This window comes from Budorcas taxicolor, chromosome 19 (assembly GCF_023091745.1).
Source record: "Budorcas taxicolor isolate Tak-1 chromosome 19, Takin1.1, whole genome shotgun sequence".
Lineage (NCBI taxonomy): Eukaryota > Metazoa > Chordata > Mammalia > Artiodactyla > Bovidae > Budorcas > Budorcas taxicolor.
Window position 1 is genome coordinate 24,212,917 of NC_068928.1, and position 24,759 is coordinate 24,237,675.

General features: G+C 53.5%; 2 protein-coding genes across 2 annotated transcripts; one reads left to right on the top strand and one right to left on the bottom strand.

Moving 5' to 3' along the window:
• Nucleotides 1-138: 138 nt before the first annotated feature.
• On the top strand, nucleotides 139-19,566 carry CTNS (cystinosin, lysosomal cystine transporter). The gene is made up of 11 exons (XM_052657881.1): nucleotides 139-227; nucleotides 3,126-3,205; nucleotides 6,877-6,955; nucleotides 9,588-9,672; nucleotides 11,817-11,920; nucleotides 12,038-12,169; nucleotides 13,076-13,175; nucleotides 13,274-13,393; nucleotides 14,457-14,627; nucleotides 16,388-16,505; nucleotides 17,106-19,566. The coding sequence occupies exons 2-11, from the start codon at nucleotides 3,145-3,147 to the stop codon at nucleotides 17,237-17,239; spliced, it is 1,104 nt and encodes a 367-aa protein (XP_052513841.1). The 5' UTR covers nucleotides 139-227; nucleotides 3,126-3,144; the 3' UTR covers nucleotides 17,240-19,566.
• Nucleotides 19,429-24,740, bottom strand: TAX1BP3 (Tax1 binding protein 3). Its single transcript, XM_052657882.1, has 4 exons — nucleotides 24,542-24,740; nucleotides 21,298-21,417; nucleotides 20,798-20,875; nucleotides 19,429-20,386 (listed from the first exon to the last, which is right to left on the bottom strand). Exons 1-4 carry the CDS (start codon nucleotides 24,578-24,580, stop codon nucleotides 20,249-20,251), a joined length of 375 nt encoding a protein of 124 aa, XP_052513842.1. The 5' UTR covers nucleotides 24,581-24,740; the 3' UTR covers nucleotides 19,429-20,248.
• Nucleotides 24,741-24,759: the final 19 nt, after the last annotated feature.

Below are 24,759 nucleotides of genomic sequence, written 5' to 3' on the forward strand. Positions count from 1 at the left end.
AGCCCCTCCGCTCCTCACCAACCCCCAGGTGTGTCACTGAGGCCCGGGAAAACTACAGCTCCCAGGCTGCATCGCGCCGAGGCCCGTAGTCCGCGAATCAGGCGGCTCGGGTCAGGTGACTTCTGCCCAGCCCTCACGGTATGTCAAGCCGGCCCCGGGAAGCGGGTACAGTCCGAGACGACTGCCTCGTTCCATCTGGTCGGTGCCCTGAGCCTAGAGGACCTCAGGTGAGAGCCGACGCGGCCCCGACAGCCTCCCGCGCCTTCCCCGCCTCATTTCCCAGGCGGACCCCCTGAGGTCCAGAGACTGGCACAGCAAGTCAGTTGGGCAGCCTGCCGAACATCCAGCCTCCTTCAGCCCCTGCCCCGCCAGGGTTCCTTCACCGGCCACCAGTCCCGGCCTCTCGGTACCGGACAGCCCCCGGGTTGAAGGGCTCTGGTAGTAGCGAGCGGAGGCAGGGGACACCGGGCTGCCAGGCTAGTTTGGGAGGCTCCGTTCCAGTGCAGGTTAGCGCCTCTTCCCCGCCTTCTGCTTAGCTGTCGCTTGAATCCGGTGGCAGAATTTGCAGATGGCTTTCCAGAGGGGAGACACTGAGAGGACAGACCACTTCAGAAACTCTTTTTGAGGTGCTGAGCACCGGCCTGGGCTCCAAGGGGAGTGGGGCGGACGAAACCCCGCTCCGGTCTCCGGGGCTTTCAGTCTGGGGGAAGCGAGGACTGCTGGGCCCTGCCTCTTTCAACAATGTTGAGGGAAATAACAACGTAGGCCTTGTGAGAGCTTGCTAAGCGCCCTCGACAAGGGTTGTATTTATCAATACTTTAGAACATTGTTTCTCAACCTTTTTTTCTTACCAACCTCTCCCTCTTGAAATTGTAATACTGCTTATAAAAGGGCTATGGACTTCCCAGGTGGCTAGTGGAAAAGATTCCACCTGCCAATGCAAGAGACACAGGAAACGTGGGTTCAGTCCGTGAGTGGGAAAGATCCCTTGGAGGAGGAAATGGCAACCCACTCCAGTATTTATGCCTGGGAAATCCCATGGACAGAAGGGCCAGGCGGGCTACAGACAGTCCATGGGGGTGGCAAAGAGTCAGACACAGCTGAGAATGCGCATGCATGCATGCATGAAGGGGCCACAAATCGTGCTTCATTTTTCATTTACATCCTGTGATTTAGTTTCCACTGCCCCTGTTTTCACTTTAGGAAATTGGAGCTTGAGGCGGTCAAGTAACGCCCCAAAGTGGCACAACTAATAAATGGGGAGCTCGGGTTCAAACCTGTGCAGTCACTCTCCAGGACACACGTTCCTTGCCATTCTCTGTGTTACTTCTCCAAGAGAAGACAATCTAGGGAGTTCCAGATGGTGGAACAGGTGACAGAATTAACCGGATACCTGACCAAGTGAAGCTGCCTCAGGAGACCTCTGACCCCAGGGAGCCCTGGGGAGGGGATTGGGAGTGGGAGACTTCTTAAAGCAGGTGGCATCTGGGGGAAGCCTAGAATATAGAACTTACATAGGAAGAGCAGCATGCCACACAGAGCCCATCATGATGAAATTCTCCATTTCTACTTTGTAGCATTTGGAAGACACTAGTTTTTGTGTAATTATTAACTTGATCTTTTTCGAACATTTTATTCTACCACATATCTCTCAAGGTCTCTATCTCTCCTGATGTCTTTCCTCCCACGTGGGTCAGCCTTTGGGGTCAGGGAACTTTTGTTGTCCAAGAATTTGAGGTCCTCAGTCTACATTCCACTCCTGTGGAATGAAGGAGGAGCCAGTTAGGCCTGATTCTGCACGTCTGAGTCCTCAAAGAAAACCCAGAATCTGCCCTGGGGGACAGACTAAACCCTGAGCTTGAGGACATCAGCAGGTGTGGAGAGAAGAGAGTGGCAAGAAGAGGTTGGGCAGGGAGGTCATTCCACACAGACCAGAGAGCAATTTCCTGCAGGTCAGCCTACAGAAAGCAGAGGAGAAGGGAGCATGGGAATGCAGGGCCAAGGACAAGGCACCCAGCAGAGGCCAGAGAGTGGGGAGACGGATGCTGGAAGGTGGCAAAGCTTCTGTACACTACAGCAGCATGTAGAAACCAAGTTATGGATATTTATGCTGATCTGCCCCATCCTGACCTTTGGTTCACCTCTCATGCGTGGGGATTATAGGTACACAGCAACCCATCTCCTTCACTTAACCAATAAACTGCTCCAGGACTGATCTGGGGTTTGTTCCACACCAGGTCCCCTTTGTCAATGATCCCTGCTGGTCCCAGAAAAGTGACACCTGTCAAATGAAAAAGTCCTAGTCAAGAGTCTGTTGGTGGCATTAACCTATAGACGCTTCTCCTAGGACAGGAAATAAAGTTAATTTCCTTAAGGTTTGGGGTCTTCCCTGGTGGCTCAGTGGTAAAGAATTCGCCTGCCAATGCAGGAGACAGGGGTTCTATCCCTGATCCAGGAAGATCCCACATGCTGCAGAGCAACTAAGCCTGTGCAACACAGCTATTGAGCCTGTGCTCTAGAGCCCAAGAATTAAAACTGTTGAGCCCACGTGCTGCAACTACCAAAGCCTTTGCACCCTCGAGTCTGTTCTCCACAAGAAAAGCCACCATAATGAGAAGCCCGCACACTGCAACAAGAGCGTAGCTCCCACTCACTGCAACTAGCAGAGAAAAACCAGCACAGCCAAAAATAAATAATAAAGCTATTTAAAGAAAAAAAATTTCCTTAAAGTTTATAGGTTCATGGATATCTGACTACAGTTTCAATATCTTCTGAAAAATAAAAGAACCCCCAGCCAATAAAGCTGCATCTTTCTTTCTGTTGTCTAGGTTGCACAAAACAGTTCAAGAGGAAAAAATTCAGCATTTGTCCACTTCCTCAGGGTAGGGCCTTACACAACCCACTGAGCCTCTCAGAGCCCATTTCCCCACATATCAAAGAAAGATGGATCCTCTCTGGGGTCCTCTTCTCCAAGCTGGTGATGCAAAGCCTGTGAGGTCACAGGTGTGAAGTGAAAGTCCTTTATGAACTGTCCATGCATGGTTCCAGGTGGCTTATTGCCCACTTGTTGCTAGGCAGATGTGACTTTAACCTGAACTTCTCTTCCTCTTTGTGTTTCTTCCTAGTTTATCGAAATCAAGGAACATGATAAGGAGGTGGCTGGTTATTTTTATCCTTTTTCCCCTGCAGCTCATAGAGAAATGTGGTAAGTCTAGAAATGGGTTATCTGCTGTGTAGAGGGAAATGGAGGAGGTAGCCTTACTTATTTGCAGCCAAAGGTTTAGGACCATCCAGACAGCATGTGTCCATCTGCTCTTGGCTAGGTGGCCACCCAGGTAGCGGAACAGACCGAGGTCTGGAGTCCAGGAGTTTTACAGGGAGCCAGATGGTTCACAAATAATTGACTTTCTGCCCCGGGGGCCCTTTTCCCTTTTCTGTATCACCAATGTCAAACTGTGGAGCTCCAAAAATCTGGGATAATGTCTGTAGAGAAGAGCTTGTGTTCCACCCCATGGACCTCACAGAGTGACTTACGGGTCCTGGGAGATGCTGCAGAAGCAGCTGAGGTGGCCACCTTGTTACCTGGTTCTGCCAAGCAAAGACACCTGAAGAGCCTGCCCAGCATCCCCTGATAAGATGACAGAGACCTTCCCTTAGAGAAAGACAGAAACTGGGCTCAGCAGGGCTAGGGGCCTTACAGCATCTGGGCTAGTTGTCGAAAAACACATCAGGGTTTGTGTATCCTTGTGAGGCGTGACCTCCAGGGCAGGGCCCTTTAAAGGCCTGTATCATACCATCAATTTTCCATCACCCAAACATTGCTGAAGTTCTTTCCATGAAAGCTGTGTAAAGCCTCCAAGGACACCAGGCCCATTATTTTTATCATCTGGCTGTTGTCAAAAAGCAAATACAGGGACATCCCTGGCAGCCCAGTGGTAAGAATCCACACTTCCATACAGGGGACATGGGTTCGATCCCTGGCTGGAGAACTAAGATCCTGCATGCCACTCAATGAGGCCAAAAAAATCAAAATAATTTTTTTTAAAGTACCTCTTGGAAGTTCCCAGGTGGTTAGGACTCCCTACTTTCACAACCAGGTCCCTGGGTTCAGTCCCCAGTTGGAGAACTAAGATTCCATGAGCTTCACAGTGTGGCAAAAAAAAAAATCAAATACATCTTAAAACCCCCAACCAAAGCTTCCAAATTAACCTTGCACAAACTATGCAAACCCTTGCCAAAGCTTGCCAAGAACTATGCAAAGTGGTTCCACTGCTAGTCATTTGGACTCTTGAGTCTCTGAGCAAACACTGGTCGTCTGATCAGCTCTTCCAAGTTTGTTAAACAATCAGTCATGTTACTTTGCAGTCACACCTTGTGGGGAAGGTGTGACTTGTGGGGAATTGCTTGTGGGGAAGCAGTTTCTGAGAAAGAAGAGGTTTCTTCCAAGAAAGAAAGAACACCATGGAGCCTGGTATTCTTCAGTATGGATGCCAGAGCCCCAACTCCAGACCTGCTGGGTCATATTCTCTGGGATTAAGGCCCAAAATGTGCATGCATGCATCTTGGCTTGCTTTAAATAAGTTCCATTAGTCATGCTAATTCATTGCCCTTGGAAAGAACAAGTTTAGCTGCTACTGCTTGATTATACAGAGGGCTAACAAGCCCAGAGAGGGTAGAAGTCTCTCCCAAAGTCACACAGCCTCCAAGTAACGAGACTGGGACCCCTGCTGCATTGTGTCACTGAGTCTTTTATCCTAAATGTCATAAAGGAATAGTCAGAAACCACCATAAAATCAAGGAGCTAGAATTGGGTTTCTGACTTCATTCCGCCCCGCCTGTCTTGTCTTTGCTTTGGGGAGTGGTCAGGGAGCTGACTCAATGGAAAAGGCTGATGCTGGGGAAGATTGAGGGCCGGAGAAGGAGGGGGCAACAGAGGATAAGATGGCTGGATGGCATCATTGACTCAGTGGACATGATTTTGAGCAAACTCCAGGAGGTGGTGCAGGACAGGGAAGCCTGGCGTGCTGCAGTCCATGGGGTCGCAAAGAGTGAGACAGGGCTGAGGGACTGAACAACAGAGAGGGCCTACGGTGAGCTCACTCACCTTCAGTGTGTTTTGCCCCTGCTGGCTGTGGGTAGACCCTGGAAGTGCTGCCACCTAGTGGCAAGGACCTGAGCCCTGCACCCGAAGCCGCCCTAGGTTTGCATCCTGCCTCTACCATTTCTGAGCTGTGTGGACGGGACTCTTCCCCTCTTGCAATTCTGTTTTCTTCTGTCTGCAGTAGGCGTCATTTTGCCCACCTCTCACTGGTATAGTAATTAGAGAACGGCAGTGGCTGGTGTGGATTGGGAGAGATGCCAGTGAGGATGCGTTTTTAAAAAGCAAAGGCTCGTCTTGGAGGAGCCTTCAGGGAGTCTCATTTGATTATTCCAATGTGGTATCCAAAGCCTCCTGCCCCGGGGCAGACTCTAAAATGTGCTTTTTTAGGATTCTATATGATGCCAGCTTCCTAACTGCCTCCCGTCTTGGGCTGAAAGGCGTCCTTTGAGGACAGAGCCTGCACCTGCATCCACACGTGGGGTGGCAGGGAGAAGGTGGCTCGGTAGAGTCTGAGAGGCCCCGGGCCCCAGAGCCAGGCTCCAGAGGGTGAGTCTCAGGCTGGCCAGCTCCCTTGTGGGAGATGAGTTTATTCTTCCTTTTCCCTGCCTCTTCCCCATCTGCCCCCTCCCCTCCTCGGCCACTGGCCCAGGTGTCCAGCCAGAGGAAGAGAAACTACCAGGGAGGAGTACTGAGAAGGAGCTAAGACAGTGGAGGTCAAATTAGGGAACTTTTAAGTTCCTTCTCAACCTGAGCATCTAAAATTTCATTTCTTCATCTTCTGCGTGTGAGGGGTCTGGGGAGGGGAAGACCTGGGCCTCACCTGCAGCCACAGCCTCCGGAAGGAACCAGAGCTCATCAAATGGAGCACTTGCTTTCTCCTGTGGGCCCCCTTCCCAGCCCAGTCTAGATTCACGATCACACCTTAGGCTGTGAGTCACCCTGAAGTCTCCCAGGTGAGGGAAGTGAAGTAGACACACCTGGGGTGGGGACAGGGATGGGGCAGTGCGGCCCAGAGAACAAAGGAAGAGTCCAAGAGAAGGTAACTCCTGTGGCTAACTGCCCTGGAGTGTTTGGCCTCCCAAACCTGCTTCCTCCTTCACCCCAGCGGCCTATCTGTCTACCTCCTCCTGAGTTAACATCTTAATGCCAAGGAGAAATCTCCGGTAGTGAAACTGTGTTGTTCATCAGTCTCCCCCAAGTCCCCAGCAGGGTCAGCCTCCAGAAGGGGATCAGTGAATGGGGTGAACTGGGCTTTTACAGGGAACCAAAGGCGGTTTTTTAGAAAGAAGTTAACTGGGCCACAGGTGTCTCTCCGAAACTACAGGAAGGGGCAGGACTGGTTCTGCAGGGCCATTTTAGATCCACGAACAGAGGAAACCCTTGTGCTTTCCATCTGAAGAGGTGGTTTAAGCCCACGATCTAGTCCCAGATCGTGGCTGAATTCCTTTGTGACCAATTTTTGGGCTCTGTGGTTTCTATTTCTGGGTGACTCCTACAGACCATTAGAGCTCATCTGTGGGGAAGGAATAAGCTTCAGCATCTCCTGGTCAGGCCTGTGTCTCCCTCTGTCTCTAGCAGCAGAAGGAGAAAGTGCATAAAGAGGGCATTTCCCACCCAGTCACTTACTTAGCATCTCAGAACCTCGGGAGTCTTCACCTGTGGGATAGAGGTGGTTATGAAGCATAAGTTCAAGTGTCAGGGCCCCTCCTCCCAGTGTCTCGTGGGCCTGAGCTCTCAGTCGTAACAACTCATGTTACTGATATGGGTTGTTCCAGAGTCAACAGTTGACTTCTCTGTACCTCCCATCGTGAAGCTGGAAAACGGAAGCTCCACCAGCGTCAGCATCTCCCTCCCGTAAGTTTCCCAGGCCCAGCTCTGTCCTCGGCCCAGCCCGTTTGCCCCAAGGCTGGGTCAGGGCTGACCCCTGCTCACTATATTCATATTTTAAGTGTGATACCCTTGCCTCTTCACATTAAGACAAGCCAGGGAAAGACAGGCATTGGCCCTGGGCTGCAGATTGAGGTCCCAAGGTCTCTCTCTCCCCCCACAACTGATGAAACCTTGTTTCTGGTGGAAAGGGGAAGACACATGAGCCTTTTTCTTAGCTCTTTGAGTGACCAGCAGTTGATGCTGGACTTCAGAGTGGTCCTTTGCAAGGCTCTAAATATTTGAAGAGAGTCCTGAAGATTGCTAGTGGAGGTGATGGAATTCCAGTTGAGCTGTTTCAAATCCTGAAAGATGATGCTGTGAAAGTGCTGCACTCAATATGCCAGCAAATTTGGAAAACTCAGCAGTGGCCACAGGACTGGAAAAGGTCAGTTTTCATTCCAATCCCAAAGAAAGGCAATGCCAAAGAATGTTCAAACTACTGCACAATTGCACTCATCACACACACTAGCAAAGCAATGCTCAAAATTCTCCAGGCCAGGCTTCAACAGTATGTGAACCGTGAACTTCCAGATGTTCAAGCTGGATTTAGAAAAGGCAGAGGATCCAGAGATCAAATTGCCAACATCCACTGGATCCCTGAAAAAGCAAGAGAGTTTCAGAAAAACATCTACTTCTTTATTGACTATGCCAAAGCCTTTGACTGTGTGGATCACAACAAACTCTGAAAAATTCTGAAAGAGATGGGAATACCAGACCACCTGACCTGCCTCCTGAGAAATCTGGAGGTCAGGAAGCAACAGTTAGAACTGGACATGGAACAACAGACTGGCTCCAAATTGGAAAAGGAGTACGTCAAGGCTGTATATTGTCACCCTGCTTATTTAACTTATATATGCAAAGTACATCATGCAAAATGCTGGGTTGGATGAAGCACAAGCTGGGATCAAGATGGCAGGAGAAATATCAGTAACCTCAGATATGCAAATGACACCACCCTTACAGCAGAAAGTGAAGAAGAATTAAAGAGCCTCTTGATGAAAGTGAAAGAGGAGAATGAAAAAGTTGACTTAAAGCTCAACATTCAGAAAACTAAGATCATGGCATTCAGTCTCATCACTTCATGGCAAATAGATGGGGAAACAATAGAAACAGTGACAGACTTTATTTTCTTGGGCTCCAAAATCACTGCAGATGGTGACTGCTGCCAAGAAATTAAAAGATGCTTGCTTCTTGGAAGAAAAGCTGTGACCAACCTAGACAGCATATTAAAAAGCAGAGACATTACTTTGCTAACGAAAGTCCCATCTAGTCAAAGCTATGATTTTTCCTGTGGTCATGTATGGATGTGAGAGTTGGACTATAAAGAAAGCCGAGCACCGAAGAATTGATGCTTTTGAACTGTGGTGTTGGAGAAGACACTTGAGAGTCCCTTGGACTGCAAGGAGATCCAACCAGTCCATCCTAAACGAAATCAGTCCTGAATATTCTTTGGAAGGACTGATGCTGAAGCTGAAACTCCAATACTTCGGCCACCTAATGTGAAGAACTGACTCATTAGAAAAGACACTGATGCTGGGAAAGATGGAAGGCAAAAGGAGAAGAGGACGGCAGAGGATGAGATGGTTGGATGGCATCACCTACTCGATGAGGAAGTTTGAGTAAGCTCTGGGAGTTGGTGATGGACAGAGAAGCCTGGTATGCTGCAGTCCATGGGGTCACAAAGACTCGGACACGACTGAGTGACTAAACTGATTGGCTGACTGACTGAAGGTTGGGAGAAGGAGCCGAATCACTTGGCAGCACTTTCTGAGATGACGTCCAGCTCCCTTGGGTGGATCCCACTGTGCAATGCTCCCAGTCAGCCTTATCTGAGAGTCTCTCCAGCTGCCCTCTGCTGGTTCCCACACAAGGGTGCCCACCTAGTCCAGATTGTGCCAGAGAGCCCACCCCTTTTTACCCTTCCCTGCTTTCCCCAGCTTGTGCTGCCCAGCCGTGAGGATGCCCCAAGATGAAGATCTGGAACCCTAGTGGGGTTTTTTTTTCCCCCTCTTTACTCTTCTCCCTTTTCCTCACCTCTCCTAGGATGTCTGATCTTAAACCAGAGCTTTGGGACCAAGGCGTCCTAACAGACCTGCATCCCATTCCCAGATACTGCCACTTCTGCACACTGACACCTTGTAAACACAACACATCATCCCCCTTAGCACAGAATCCTTGAGCAGCCTCCCACCCGCTTCTAGATTAACTCCAGGCCTCTAAGCCCAGACTTGAGCCCGACAGGCTGCTCCCACTCAGACATGTCTCATTATTCTGGGGATGCTGCCTGGGCCTTCTCGGAAGTCTTTCCCGGGAAAGCAAATGCCATGGTCCTGTCGGCCTCTGAACACCTTGTGTGGCATTCACAGACTATTTCCCACCAGCTGTGTTCTCACTTGGCCAAAGGGACCCCACCTCTCAAACCCCCAGGGCTAAGCACATAGCCCTATGTCACCCTAATTGCCTGAGATATGCCAGGCCCGCCACAAAATCCAGAGGGCGGGTTGAGACCTCAAGGAATCCAGCTTCTCAGCAGTAACTAGACTCTTGTCTTCCACAGGCGCCCTTTAAATGCAACCTTGGTGATCACTTTTGAAATCACATTTCGTTCAAAAAACGTTACTATCCTTCAGCTCCCTGATGAAGTAAGTAATGAATCTTAACAGAATGGGTAGAAAATGACTAGATAACAAAACACATTTTAACTAAGTCCTTGTGGAAGTAGGCCAGCTTGTTTTTATACGGGGGGCTGCCCCTGACCTGTTATTCTAGAAATCTCTGATTTGGGGCTTTGTGAGTCTCTTTGACACTGGATGTTTTATGCTGTCAAGATGGAATTAGGAAGATGATGGTAAAAAATGTGAGGCAGAAATGGTTCTGAGAATGTAGAAGAAATTCTTAAGATGATTTTTTTAAGACCTTGCTCCTCAAAGAGCATCCATGGATCAGCAGCATTATCTCTGCTCTAAAACTTTTTTTTTAATTTTATTTTAATGGAAATATAGTTGATTTACAGTGTTGTGTTAGTTTCAGGTGTATGTACAGCAAAGTGATTGTTAAATATACACACAAATATATAGTCCCTTATATACTTTTTCAGATCCTTTTCCCTTATAGGTTATTACAAAATATTGAATACAGTTCCCTGTGTTATACAGTAGGCCCTGGTTGGTTATATATTTTATATATAATACAATACTGTATATATGTTAATCCCAGACTCCTAATCTATCTCTCCCCCTTAAAACCTTTTAGAAATACCCAATCACAGACCTACTGATTAAAAATCTGCATATGAGTAAGAGTCCCCAGATGATTTGGGTCCACATTAAACTTTGCAAAGTTCCCTTCTGGGATTCCATTGGTTGAGTGTCTGGAAAAACCAGTGCCAGAGGCTGTCTGGCATAATAGTAATAGCTATTTATAGCCTTTATACATTTATATTTTAATAAACACTGCTTCCACCTAACGGAGGACTCGAGCCAATTACCAGTCAACTTGATTTTTTTTTTTTAATCAGTAGGGAGGGAAAAAAAACAGATGAGAGATAAATACAGGAATGAAGATAAACACAGAATGAAGTGGTAGCCCTGAGGCTCAGCAGGAGGTCCTGAGTGGTTGTAGAAATGGGCTGCAAATCAGCTCTGAGCCCCTGAGCAAGCCAACAGTATTGACACATGATCAGATACAGGGCAGATGCCTAGTTCCAGAAAGGACTTGGTGGCCACTTAGAAACAGATAATGTTGCCAGCAAAACCTGCTAAAAGTAAGAATTGATGAGGATAGGAAAATAAGAGCCAAGAGCTCTTATTGTGAAAATGAAGCTCACAAGACACTGGCCACGAATTCGATCCCAGGCTTTGCAGCAGCCACTTGCACCATTTCAGTTGTCCTGCCAAAGCCCCCTGGTTTCAGGGGTTAAGAGCCAAAATACAGGTTCAAGCGTCCCTGAAGAAGCCACTGCAACCCAGTGAGCCACATCTTCATGGAGCCCACGACACGGGTGGAAAGTGGGGCCCGGGCATGATCCAGGGAACAGAGAGATGGGAGTAGGGGGACAGTGTGATCCAGTGAAGGTCTCATCCCGCTCCCTGCCTCACTCAGAATTCGAGAGCGTCAGGAGGCATGATGCGGAGGTCAGATATTACAGGCAGGCCTCCAGTTTGTTACAGCAGAGCCTTCGATGAACATTGGACAGAAATGAGAGTAAAGGTGTTCTCCCTGCAGTGTCTGGTGTGTTGCATCTCTTCTGGTTTGTCTCTTGGCAGCCAGGCTGGGCGTGGGGCAAACATCTCTCTGTGGATCTGGAAAAGCCGTCCACAGCAGAAGAAGTCGAGTTAATAACAGTCATCGTAGGGTAGTAGTGATGGTAAACAGTTCACCGCTTGCCGTGTTGGTGCCGTAAGCTTTACAGATATCGTGTCGTTCAGAGCAACCCTGTAAGGTAGGCTCTTGTGTCATCCCCTTTTACAGGTGAGCAAACTGAGATCAGAGCTCAAATAACTTGTCCAAAATCAAATATCTAGTGAGAGGAAGAGAGCCCTCCCACCTTCCCTCAGAGATAAGCCAGGGGAGGGAGGGCCCTTCTGCTCATAACGTCTAACACTGGAGTAGGGAGAATTCTGGTTGGCTGATTGGCCCAACATTTCTCCCTCCTGTTAGGAAGCTCCTAGAAGGCAGGGGCTTATGTGACCTGTCCCTCCATTCCCTAGTGAATAGCTTGGAGCTGGATGCTCCCTGAAGGTCCCAATAACTATGGAGCTCTGGACCTGATTCAGTTTTCTAACAGGTTGTAGTGTCTCCCGGAACAACAAATTCCTCTTTTCGAGTGACATCTCAAAGTGTTGGACAAGTTACCACTTATCTGCATGGAAATCACTCCAACCAGACCAGGTAGGATGGCCTCCACCGGTGGGGGCCCTAAATGAGGAGGAGGGAGCCAGTGCCGGTGCGTGGGGTTTCTTCCAGACACCCAGCCCCAGCTCACCCCAGCCCCCACATTCTCTCCAGCCCAAGGATTCGCTTCTTGGTGATCCACAGCAACATCGTCAGCATCATAAACCAGGTGATCGGCTGGATCTACTTTGTGGCCTGGTCGGTCTCCTTCTACCCTCAGGTGATCACCAACTGGAGGCGGAAAAGGTAACCCACAGAGCTGTACAAGCAGGTTCACTTGGGGCCAGTAGGACAGGCATGCCAACGAAGCTGTAGGCAGCCTGCATTCCGACTTATCCCTCTGCTCTTCCGTCTTCCTACCCACTCGCCCCCACCCCTGCCTTTAATTTTTATTTTATTTTATTTATTTTGGCTGCCCTAGGTCTTTGTTGCTGCACTGGGCTTCTCTCCAGCTGCGGCGAGCGGGAGCTACTCGTGGTGCTCGGGCTTCTCAAGTTGCTGAGCACAGGCTCTAGAGCTGGGTCTTCAGCAGCTGTGGCACATGAGCTTAGTCACTCCTGGGCATGTGGAATCTTCCTGGACCAGGGATCAAACCCATGTCCCCTGTATTGGCAGGCAGATCCTCATCCACTGTACTACAAGGAAGCCCCTGCCCTTTCTTGAAAGTGGTCTGATGTGAAAGTTCTAAGAGCCCGCGTAACAGTTGCAGTGCTGGGCATTTGGTCTTTTGCCCAGTTCAGCCCCTCTCTCTGAAAGCAACCAAATGGGGCTTCTCAGTTGAGATGGAGAAGGAGCTGGGGCCGACGGGGGGGTCCACCCACAGCTGCTGTGCTCCTGGTCCCTGCGGCCCTGGAGGAGTTCGTGTCAAGTTGGAGAAGAAAGTTGGCCCACCTTGATTTTAAAGACCCAGACATCAGGCACAAGGCCAAAAAGGCTCGTGGGCCTCTGAGGGCTGCTGAGCTGGGAACCAGGGTGGGAGGCACTTCGTCTCTGCAGGAGGCCTCCAGACAGCCCCAGGAGGAGGAGGGGCTCAGATGGCGTGGGGTGGGCATGGAGGGACTGAGGACTGTGCTCTCCTTGGAGAGCTCTGTGTCCTCCAATTCCCCAGGCTCCCCGCCAACCCTGCTTTGTCTCCCCATCCCTCTCCCCCAGTGTCGTGGGTCTGAGCTTCGACTTTGTGGCCCTCAACCTGATGGGGTTCATGGCCTACAGCGTGTTTAACATCGGCCTCTTCTGGGTGCCTTCCATCAAGGTACAGCCCTGACTACCCCCGCAGCCCCACCAAGCTGGCCGGCAGGCAGGCTGCCCCTCATGCCCCTCACCCCCCAGCTTCTCCCTACCCCTACACAGGAGCAGTTTCTCCTCAAATACCCCAACGGCGTGAACCCCGTGGACAGCAACGACGTCTTCTTCAGCCTGCATGCGGTGGCCCTCACCCTGGTTGTCATAGTGCAGTGCCTCCTGTACGAGGTGAGCTGCGACCCTGGCACCTGCTGCAGCCTGCGCTGCCCGGGCCCCACCTGCCCTTTTACACAGGACACAGAAGCCCCCCGGAAGGGAAATGTGTCCGTCCACTCACATCTGCTTCCTGCATCAGAGACCAGACGACCCCATGCTGGGCCCTATGAGCCCAAACCCTTGGGCGCCCCCAGGTCTGCGGTGAGGGACACAGAGGGAGGCAGTGACGACCCAGCAGGCTGAGAGCTGAGCGGGCAGGGAGAACACAGGCAGTTTGTGGGCCCCATGACTCAGCAGGGAGGAGGGGGATGGAGGGTGCTGAATTGTGGTCCATGGGATGAATAATGTTCTATGGTGATGGGGAAGAGGGCCAGGGTGGACCACCCCTGCAGGGGGACAGACCTGTGAAGCCCAGGGAGCAGCTAGAGGAACCATGAGCAGGTGGGTGTGGCCAGGATGGCCACGTAGGGAGCAGGGGGTGGAGCCTGGAGGGCCGAGCTGGGAGCCTGGGCACAGCTGTGTCACTGGAGGACCACCATCCACTGTCTCAGCAGGGAGGGACGGCATTAGTTAGCACATGTTTCAGGGCATCAATGATGCCGCTATTCTCTTTCACTTCCCTGTGGGTGCACCACTTCCCCCCGGGAATTCTCTTCCCACCTGCAAGGTCAGCCAGGGTTGCTCAGCCCCAACCTTCACGAACCTTCTGGATTTTCTTACCCTTTGCTGAGAAGGTTATATGAGGGAGGCCTGCTTTGGGGAATGGTACACGGGTGGGGGAGAGATTCCAGAGTTGAGCAGGCTCCCTCGGGTGGCTGAAGGAGCCCGGGCTGCAGTGAGGTGCCAGGCCTCCAACGTGATAGGGGCCAGGTCCTCACATCCTTCACTGCTGGTGGATTCTGAGAGGGACCCAGTTCTGCAGCGTGGGAACAAGAAGCAAAAGGGCTCTGCTAAGTCCAAGAAGAACGGAACCAGAAGCTCTGATAGTGACAAGGTGTGGGTGGTACTGGGCTCTCCACACCCCACCCCCACCCCACCCATGTCCCTCCCTTCCCCCTCCCCTTCTGATCCCCAGCGAGGCAACCAGCATGTGTCCTGGCCGGCCATCAGCTTCCTGGTGCTCTCCTGGCTCTGCACGCTCATCGCCCTGATCATGGCTGCGGTCGGGGCGACAACATGGCTGCAGTTTCTCTTCTGCTTCTCCTACATCAAGCTGGCAGTGACGCTGGTCAAGTATTTTCCACAGGTACCTACAAGGTCTGCCCGCCTTTTCCCGTGGCTGTTAGCATGAGAGGGACATGGGTCTCTTGGGGGCAGCTTCTGACTGGGGCAAGGAGATGTGGGTTGGAAAGCTACTAGGAGAAGACCAGCGAGCCCAGCAGGAGTGGGACATCACACCAAGCCAGCCGTGACCTCTGCCTGCTCCTTCCTGGGCCCAGGAATCCCATGGGGAAGTTGCTGGCACTTCTCTGACGCACGCTTACTTCTGAGAGTCAGGGGTCATGTAGGTCACTCTCGTCTCTCTCCTTTGCCACCTTTCTAATGACTTCAGTCTTGCCCGCCACCCTACCACCGCTGCCCATGACCACCAACTGATGTCCCTGACAAGCCACAGCAGGATACTGGGGAGATGAGCTGGGAGGAGGCAGCCCACCAGCACCCAGGGTCCTCCTTGTGGGCCCTCACACCCTCCCTCGAGTGCTCAAGACAGTCCTACTCAGACTCAGGGACTGAGAGTCATACACAGCTCCTGCCACAGCCAGAATGGCCTAGGACCAGTTCAGGTATGAAAGAACTGACAACCACAGGCTCTACTCATGAATCTGGGACCTCCTTTAACTCGCTTCCCCAGCACAGGGAACCTTTTGTTCCAGGGACTCAGGAAGGAGAACGTTTTGGCCAGAGTCAGGGCCAGTCCCCTGGAGGGCATGGGAACAGAGCCATACCCTTAAGGATCAGCAGGACTCCGTCCCATGGACCAGGCAGGAGGGGCCACTCCAGGCCAGTGCATTCTGCACAAAGGCGCTGTCAGAGGAGGCCTTGCTGGTGGAGCAGTGTGAAGCTAGGAAGGTGGGATCGGGGCCCAGGGGGCTTGGGAAGGAGGCTTCAGAGTATGGGAAGGGCCTGGGGGTAAGTAGGGCCTCAGTCCTGAGTGTGGGAAGCCTTGGGCCTGGGAAACCTGGGAGGCAGGAGCCTCAGTTGGAGATGTCTAGGACCATCCAGGACTGGAGAGGTGGCAGCAAGCATGCAACATAATGGGAGAGGGCCAAGAAGGGGACCTGACAGGCGGCTGACTGGGAGAAGACCACTACAGAGGCCAGGCCGTCCCTCGGGTGGTGAAAAGAGCGGTCACACAGAGAAGCCCAGAGGGGGCTGGTGTTGGAGGAAGGGTGTGGGGCCCTGATACCTGGAAGAGGAATGATGTCCAAGTGGACTGGACCTGGGAAGCCCAAGGTGGAGGCCCTAGAGCCTCAGCAGGGCTGGGGAAGGAGTTAAGTCCACTCTATAGGTGGGAAAACTGAGGCTAGGAGAACTCAAGTCACTCTCCCAAGGTAACACAGCTCCCATGGTGAAGCTGGGATTCCAAAGTAGATCATCGGACCTCCCAGGCTGTGTTCATAAGCCCAACATGAAGTCCAGGCTGAGTTTGGGGAGAATCTCCATTTGAAGGTGAGAAGAAACAAATCAGAGTTGCCTGAAAGCCAGGATATACGGAAGGATGAAGAAGACAGAGACAGCATCCACACACACCCCTCTTCCTCCTCCCATCGCCCTGGCTGGAGTGGGGAGTTTGGGGCGGGGGGCAGGGAGGAGAGTTCTGTTCGCTTGGCTCACAGAGGAGACCCCAGGACCTGCCCAGACTGTGCCTGCTGGTCATTGTGTTTTTGGGGCTGAGGTCCAGAGGAGTGGGAGGCATGAGAGCCGCTCTTGTTTGGACATAGTCACAAGGTGCAGGAGGCCGCCGCTCAGCCCCCTCACCGCCCTCTGTCTGTCTGTCTGGCCCAGGCCTACATGAACTTTCGCTACAAAAGCACCGAGGGCTGGAGCATTGGCAACGTGCTTCTGGACTTCACTGGGGGCAGCTTCAGCCTCCTCCAGATGTTCCTGCAGTCCTACAACAATGGTGAGTCAGCCATCAGGCTGCTGCCACCTGGACGGCTGGAGGCACAGGGCGGTGGGAGCAGGGCTTCCTGGGAACCACCCCTCCCCCACTCTGGAATCCTAGCCAGTCCCAGGCCCCTGGGTGAGGCTCCCCTGGGGGGCATTTCTCAATTTACTTGGCTGTGTCCTTCCCAGGTGGCGCCATGGTAAAATATCAGCCCGCACTGTAGGAGACCTGGGTTTGATCCCTGGGTGGGGATGATCCCCTGGAGGAGGAAATGGTAACCCACTCCAGTATTCTTGTCTGAGAAATCCCGTGGACAGAGGAGCCTGGTGGGCTACAGTCCATGGGGTTGCAAGACAGACACAACTGAGCACACAGCATGGTGTGTGATCGTAGTTCCCTAACCAGGGATTGAACCTGCATTCCCTGCATTGGAAGGTGGATTCTTAATCACTGGACTGACCACCAGGGGATTTGACAGCTAGAGGATTTGTGGTGTCCTGGGCAAAGGAGGGAACCCCCACTCCACCAACTCCCTGAAGCCCCACTTGGTCCAGCTGTTTGAGAAGCAGCCAACCTGAAACCACAACCCATCCCATCCCCTCTGGCTGTTTACAGACCAGTGGACACTGATCTTCGGAGACCCGACCAAGTTTGGCCTCGGCATCTTCTCCATCATCTTCGATGTTGTCTTCTTCATCCAGCACTTTTGCTTGTACAGAAAGAAACCAGGGTATGACCAGCTGAACTAGCTCCCCGGGAACCAGTGGAAAGAGCCCAGGCCCGGGCCCTGGTGGGGAAGTTTCCATCAGGAAGGCTGGAGAAGCGGTCTGGAGAGCTGGGCTGGCTCCGTGCGGAGAAGCACTCTCTTCCTCAGGGCCAGACGCCTTAAACTTGAGCCAGCCTGCCTTCATCTTGGACTCTCCCAGGCCAGGGAGGACCTCCCTCTGGGATAGGCACCCTGACTGTGTGCAGAGATTAACAGCTGGCGGCCCCTCCTGGTCGCCCCAGAGGCCTGTGGCCCTGGGCCTTTCCGGTCAGGCGCCTGGCCCTCCTGCACGTTGATGCTACATCTGTTTTCTTTAAGGCTTCAGGCAGCACACAGGGCTTCTGGCAGCCGTCCCAGGCAGGACTGAGCCCTGAGCTTGGAGCTGAAGGCCTTGCCCCGCCGGCCAAGCAACCAGTGTTTCTGCGAGCGGCTTGAAGGACTGACCTGGCAGCTGGGAGAGTCAGGGGAGCCTTGCTGCCACTGCTGTGTTCAGAGACCAAGCAGCCAGGTGCTGTGCCCGATAGACCCGCACGTGCTGGTGTTGGTGGCAGAGGGGCCAGGACTTCGGAGTTAGGCCTTGGGGCGCCGCCTCTGAAGGCTGTGTTCCCTGAGCACTCACTGTGCGGACACTCATCCTACATCCAGGTGGCCCCAGCCAGGCTCTCGTAAAGAACCAGTATTTCCAAACCTCGAGGTGCCCAACAGATTGGTTCGGAACCGAGCTCACATCCAGCTCTCTCCGGATCGTCATCACACTAATGAGCCATTTGGGATTTTTCAGAGGGATGCTTCGGAAGTGAGTGGCTTACTTTCCTCTGCCTCTGCCTACCTCCACTTTCCCATATTCAGGCCCCACACGTGCTCCTTGCCCTGAGTTTGGAGGACAGGACACACACGTACACACCAGTCTGTGCCTTGCCGCTAAGTCACTTCAGTCGTGTCCGACTCTGTGCATTAGAGGCATGTTAGACCTGCCCAGTGGTGAGAGCAGCCCCTTCCCTCACTTTCCCAGACTCCGACCTGAGACTCACCAACTTGCGGCTGTTCCAGAGCCTCAAAGGACTTGAGACCACCTCACACACTCCTTGTGGGCCCAGCCTGACCCCAGAGCCCCTTCCTTCCCACCCTAAGCAGTCGTCCTGCCTCTGGCAGGAGGGGAGGTAGATGTGCCTTGTCCATACCTCGAGCTTGTCAATCCATGAGAGAACGAGGGGCTTCTGTCCTCAATTAAACCTGATTCATTTCCTCTCTGCACACTGAGCATTTGCCAGATGCAGGAGGCAGGTGTGTTGGCTTCCGAACCAAGTCCTTAGGGCTTAGGGAGACAGCCTCAGTCATTCCACCATAAGGAAGTGCGTGGGATTTTGAAGTTCACCAATCCCAAAATGGCTGTGTGCCAACCTGGTGTATCACCAGGGGAGCCCTGCTGGGTGGCACTGTTGGATGCTCAGGGCCAGGCTGGTCCCACAGGGACTGTCTGCATGACCAAAGGCGTGGCAGTCCGGTGTGTGGCCGTAAGCAAGGGCTGGATGGGTTCTTTAAGGGTATGTGGGAGAAGGGGCAGGGGAGGGAGTGGTAAATCTTCCCGATTCCTCCTCTAGCCAGCCGTACTAAGTATAAAAGAATTTAGGGACTTGTTTCTCTAAAGCAGAAAGTGCAGCCTGACCAAGCCCACATGCCTGATTTATTTGGGCCACCCAGTGTGTGGTTGGGTAACACACTTTAAAGATGGGAGATTGCAAAAATCTGACCTGCCTGGGCTAGGTGGGTCCATGAGTGGCGGCAATTCCCAGAGTCAGTATTGCAACCAGTCCTGGGCCAGGCAGAGGGCACAGTGCCCCCCCGCTCACTCCCATACCATCAAACTACAGCCTGCGTCCCTGGCATGGATAAACCGAGTTCTCTTATGTCTCAGGGGGTGCGGGTCTGCCCTTGGTGTCCATGAGGCCCCTTCCCGATGGGAGCTGAGGCTAGGTTACACAAGGGTAGTGGGGGTCTCCCTGGCCCAGTTCCAGTGAAGGGACTCTCAGGCATTCCCACAGAGCAGCCCTGGCCCAGTACAGCATCAGTGGGTTTGGGAATAGATGAGCTCCATCCATGGCCAAAGCCCTCTGACAGTTCACCCCCAAACATCCCGCCCCCGTGTCTCAGCAAAGACCCCTGATGAATGAATTCCAGCACTGTTTATTGGGCACAGGATGTAGGGCAGCTTCCCACTGCCCCATTTCCACAGTAACCAGTCAGGCCAGTGCCCTCACTGAGAGTAGCTCCCACGTGTGAATTAGTAAGCTTAGATTCCAAAGTTGAACTGGCACCTCCAAAGAGTGAGATAAAAAACACTTTGTATCAAAGCTGTGATTAAAAAAATAGAAAAGTTAAACCCACAGGCATAGAGAAAAATGGCAATCCTGAAAACTGCCCTGAAATGTTACCCTCGTCTAAATCCTGTAAGCCGGTGAACCCTGGGGGAGGCCAGCGCCCCTTGGGGGTGGGGGTGAAATGGGGTGACTTATGAGCCTGCCTGGCTTCCATCCAGGCAGACCTTCGTAGTGTCTCTGGCAGTGAATCAAGTCCCCTCGGGGGGATGCAGGGAAAAGCGTGGGGCACAGGCACTGCGGAGCTGAGAAACGGGGTCAGGGCCAAGCCCTGTGCTTCTCAGCTGTGTGATACTATCAGGAAGTGGGGCCCCGATCACCTGGGCACTACTGTGGCCAGGCAGCAGGGTCTGGGGGCCAAGACTGGCCACTGCAGGCTGACTGTGACTCGGCTCCAGGCCCTGTTGCCAGTCCTCAGCATCCAAGGGGGAGAAATGGTCCCAGAGCCTTGGGCCAGTAGGGGGAGAGGGGATCAGGCCGGGCCAGGAATCCGCTCTTGCCCTTCTGAGTTGGGGACCCAGCAATGAGCAGAAGCCAGGATGAGAGGCAGACAGAGCATGGAAGTGGTGTCACTGTACACAGGGCGGGCAGGCGCAGGTCAGGCACCCTGGCAGCTGCTAGGACAGCATGGACTGCTGCACCGCCTTCTGCAGCGACTGCCGCGTCACCAGCAGACGCACCACCTCCTCCGAGCGCTTGGTGAGCCGCTTCCGGGCCTGGTCGTGTGTGACCATGGTCATGTCCCAGCCGTTGACCTGGCCCAGGGAGAGAACACAGCCCACTTCAGGTCGCTGCCTTCCGGGATCTGAAAATAGGACTGCTCTGGGGGGCTTGGGTCACCCAAGCTGCTGTCCCTGGGCTGGACACGTGCGCGCGTGTGCACACACACACACACACACACACACACACACACACAGAAAATAGGACTGCTCTGGGGGGCTTGGGTCACCCAAGCTGCTGTCCCTGGGCTGGACATGTGCGTGCGCGCACATGCGCGCACGCACACACACACACACACACACACGAGGGATCCAGCACAGGCTCCTAAACTACTTTGGTGTGTCTCCCAGGTGCCCAGGGAGGTAGGCAGGGGCAGCCCCACCACCCCCAAGGACTTTACACCCTCCAGCACAAGCCCTGTTTTCCTCTTTCGGGACACTGGTTACCTGCATGATCTTGTCCCCGATCTGCAGCCCAGCAATTTCCGCAGGGCCTCCTTCGGATACCCGTGTGACGTAAATGCCCTGGGAAGAGGCAGCCCACGTCAGTCCCTGGGGGATCACTGGACTGGCCTCCTAGCCATAGAGCAAAGCCCAGCAGAGCATACTCCTAGCCATCTATCCCACACCCTGGCCACGCTAAGACAGCCAAGGGGGAAGTAGGGCAGCGCCACGGATGCTCCAACCCCTGCTGGCCACCTGGGCTCCATCTGAGCAGGCCTTCCTAGTGCTGAGAGGGCTGGGAGGCCTACTCTCCCCCACCCCACCCCTAGTTACTCCCACCAGATCACCTCTTAGACCTTCCTTTTTTTTCTTGGACCTTCTTAAGAGAGGACCATTTGAAAGAGATGAGGCCTGCTCCTTCCACGAAGGCCCAGGAAGCGAAGAGCCACTATCTCAGGCCTCTGTGCCCCATAGAGAGGTCCCCAGATCCTAGTCCAGCTCACCTTGTCTGTCTTATCTTCTGAGAAAGGGTTCTGGGAGGGATCCTGGTCAATTCCGCCTCCAATGCTGAAGCCCAGAATTAAGTTCTCACCTTGACGCAGCTTGTGAATTTCAACTCTTTGCTGGCAAAGATGAAAACAACGAGTTGGGGATGAGGAGGTATACAGAGCAAATGGGGTCTGTGACCCCTGCAGCAGCCTCAGGTGGCTGGGTAGCCATGTCCTGGGGGAAGGGCCCAGGGCCTCCTGCAGGAATCTAGCTGGTCACGAGGCTGGGAGGCTGGGGGGTTGAGACAGAACTCAGCCATACCAGTCCACCTCCACAACCCTCTGTCCCAACCTCTCCCAGCTTCCTCTGCCTCAGGCACCAGCCTTCCTCACACATGTTAAGCCAAGCTGCTGTGGCTGCTCTGGATGGGCTCCTGTGTCCCAAGGGAGGGACCACACAGGGCAGGAGTGGTCAGGCCCCGAAAAAAAATGCAGGCACCTGGCTGAGCCAGTTCAGATAGCTGAGCCAGCCCTGTCCAGGGCAAGCCAGGAGATGCTTCAGGAAAAGCAGAGACTGGACTTGCACAGAAAGGAGGAAGGGCTGTCCTGGCCAAAGGAACAGGAGCAGAAACTTGAAGGTACTGTGGATACATGTCCACGAGACCAGAGTGTACAGTGCAGGACCGGAACTGCAGATCAAGAAGCCTGGGAAGACAGGAGGGAGGGGGGCATCTCCCTAAGCCTCAGGCCCTGACTTGTGCAGTGTAGGAAGCGGAGAAGGGATCTAGAGCTCTCCCACCATACTCTGAGGTTGGGGGTTCCCATCTGTCCAAGCTTCTTTCAAAGTCCTCAGCAGGCACCTCCAGTCACCAGATGCTGGGAGCCAGACCAGACAGCCCCACCTCCAAAGTTGAGGGTCTTAACAGGAAGAAGAAAAAAACCAAAGCAAAAGGTGACTGGATCTCGACCAGAGGGGCTTCAGGAAGGAGGTACCATTAGCACCAGGCCTTGGACTGACAAGGAGTTTGGCCAATTGATCTTGATTCTGGGCCCACTGGAGCTCTAAGGAGTTGGGGAGGGCTGGGTGATGGTAGATGGTGGTCAAATTTGATGCTAGAACAACCACTCAGGCAGAAGGGGAACAGATGTCTCACCAAGGTGGGATATGGAGGCCAAGGGACATGAGCCACTAAGAAAGTGAGATCCACAGATTCCAGGGACTTTGCTGGTGGCCCAGTGATTAAAACTCCTTACTCACAATGCAGGGGGTCCCGGTCAGGAAACTAGATTCTACAGGTCACAGCTAAGAGCCCACATGTTGCAACAAAGACCAGGTGCAGCCAAATTTAAAATAAAATGAAAAAACAGACTCCAGACTACTTGTGGCAGAAAAGCATCAAGGGAAGCACCGGGTCGGCCACCTGCCCTGGCTGAACACCACCTCCCAGGTGGGGACCCCAGAGGGGAAGGAACATGTTGAGCTGGAGAGCCAGGAGCGCTCCAGGCAGGGGTCCAGAAAGCAGACCAGCCTACGAAGCCAGAGTTCAGAGGAGAAGCCAAAATGTTCACTACACGGGAGAGGGCATGGGGTAGGGAGGAGCTTCTTCCACCCCATCCTGGATCCAAGACACAAGAGGGAGAGGCCAGACCCCACCCACCATGTTCAGACATGTTCCTAGTATGAGAAGAATTGGAAGGCCAAGGTCCTAAAGCTTTGAGGAAGGCCCAGGGACCAGCCATGACATGTGAGAAAGGGGTTGTAGGAAGCGTGACACCTGTGGCCCACTGGACCTACGTCCTCGTGCCCAAACGTCCTCCAGGCCCGCCTCCACCTCCTCTGACATACACCTTTGCACACCTTTGACACTCTCCAAGGTCAGAAAAAAGTACAGGCTCTAAGCCTGGGAGAGAAGGTCCCGTCACTGATTTGCTGGGCAAGGTCAAGCAGGTTACTGCCCCTCTATGCTTTCCCACCTAAGCCCATTCCCAACCTCCGCCCCAGCTAAGGAGCAAAATTGACCCTTTCTCTTTAGGGCAGCTAGAGAGCTGGGAAAAGAGGCTGATGCACCCAGGGTGAAGCTGAGGACTGCTGTCAACAGGTCCTGGAGCTGGTGTTCTAAGCTCAGCCTCAAATGTCAGCTTTATCAGTGGCTCCCTGGTCACACCACCTGACTGCAAGAGTCCCCAGCACTGCCATCTGAAATACTGTAGCCAGTCCCAGGCCCCAGGGTTGGGACTTCCACCCAACCCGCTCCCTGCCTAGAAGGCATTTCTTCTCAGCGACCTGGTTCCTTTCTGAGGGCTTCTTTGCACAATTAAGCATGACCAGACCGCTCCCAGGGACAGGGGAGCCTGGTGGGCTGCCGTCTATGGGGTCGCACAGAGTTGGACACGACTGAAGAGACTTAGCAGCAGCAGCAGACTTCTCTCTAGGTCTCAGTTTCCCCACCTCAGCCACAGAATGGGGCCTGCAGGTCCCATCCGGCTGTGGCATTAACATCCGGCTCTAATGTCCCCGCCTGCCTTTACCTTTTCTAATAGTACTTGGCACCCGAGACTAGCCAAGGGAGAAGAGGAGAGCCTCAGCGGACCCCAAAAGGTCTCCTCAGGCCCCAGGTGCCAGCTAGGGGATCTGGACTTTGCCCCTAGGGCTGGCAATCCAGGGAAAGTTCGATCAGGATCGAGCCCGTTGTATGAACCTTCACTCTGGCCCGGGCGGCGGTGGGTCCGAGAAGGAAGGGCTGCACAGGAAGGGTGAGGGTCTGGCTGCTACGCTGGCCCCGGCCACCTCCACCCCACCAAGCCTCCCTCTGGGCGGCGGCGCCCGCTAGAGCGGAGGAAGCACTTCCTCATTCCAGAGGCGGCGACTCATAGACGTCGGGGCCGGCGCCCGGCCCTCGCGGCTGCCCAGCTGGGGACACAGATCCAGGAAAGGGGCGCTTTCCCAGACTCCCACAGCCGGAGCCTTTCTCCTCAATCTTCCCTGCCCCCGGCTGGCTGAGAGAAGTCCAAAGCGCCAGCAGTAATACGCGGGGTCTGGCCTGGATCCTGGCTCTTCAGGTTTCTGGGTCCCAGGCACTTCTGTTGCATGGCTGGGGAAGACCGCGGCCCGGCTCAGGCAGAGCGGGAATCGGAGCTCTGGCTGCAAGTTTGCAAGAGCCCCGCTCGACGCTCTGTCAACCTGTTTGAGGTGTCAGTTTACCTATCTGCAAAGTGGGGGCAAGCCAAGACGAGGAGGAGCCCGCGCGAGCGCACTCACCACCACGGCGGTGACGGGCTGGCCCGGGACGTAGGACATGTCGACCCCAAACTTGGTAACCAAGCGTAGTTTGGAGAAGCCCTCAGCGAAAAACCCCGCGGCCGCGCCCTCTCTTGGTTAACAAAGGCGGCCCAACCAGGCCCGCCCCCTTATGAATAGTTAAGAAGTCTCCGGCCAATCACCGACCGGAGCGCTGCTCAGCTTTCGGAAGTCATGGC

Excerpts from the sequence above, each read along its gene's own strand:
- TAX1BP3 (XM_052657882.1), bottom strand. The coding sequence starts at position 24,580 with ATGTCCTACGTCCCGGGCCAGCCCGTCACCGCCGTGGTG. Across the intron at positions 21,418-24,541 it reads AGCCCGTCACCGCCGTGGTG|CAAAGAGTTGAAATTCACAA; the intron begins GTGAGTGCGCTC and ends CATCTTTGCCAG. Across the intron at positions 20,387-20,797 it reads TCGGGGACAAGATCATGCAG|GTCAACGGCTGGGACATGAC; the intron begins GTAACCAGTGTC and ends TCCCTGGGCCAG.
- CTNS (XM_052657881.1), top strand. The coding sequence starts at position 3,145 with ATGATAAGGAGGTGGCTGGTTATTTTTATCCTTTTTCCCCTGCAGCTC. Across the intron at positions 9,673-11,816 it reads TCCTTCAGCTCCCTGATGAA|GTTGTAGTGTCTCCCGGAAC; the intron begins GTAAGTAATGAA and ends GTTTTCTAACAG. Across the intron at positions 11,921-12,037 it reads AATCACTCCAACCAGACCAG|CCCAAGGATTCGCTTCTTGG; the intron begins GTAGGATGGCCT and ends CATTCTCTCCAG.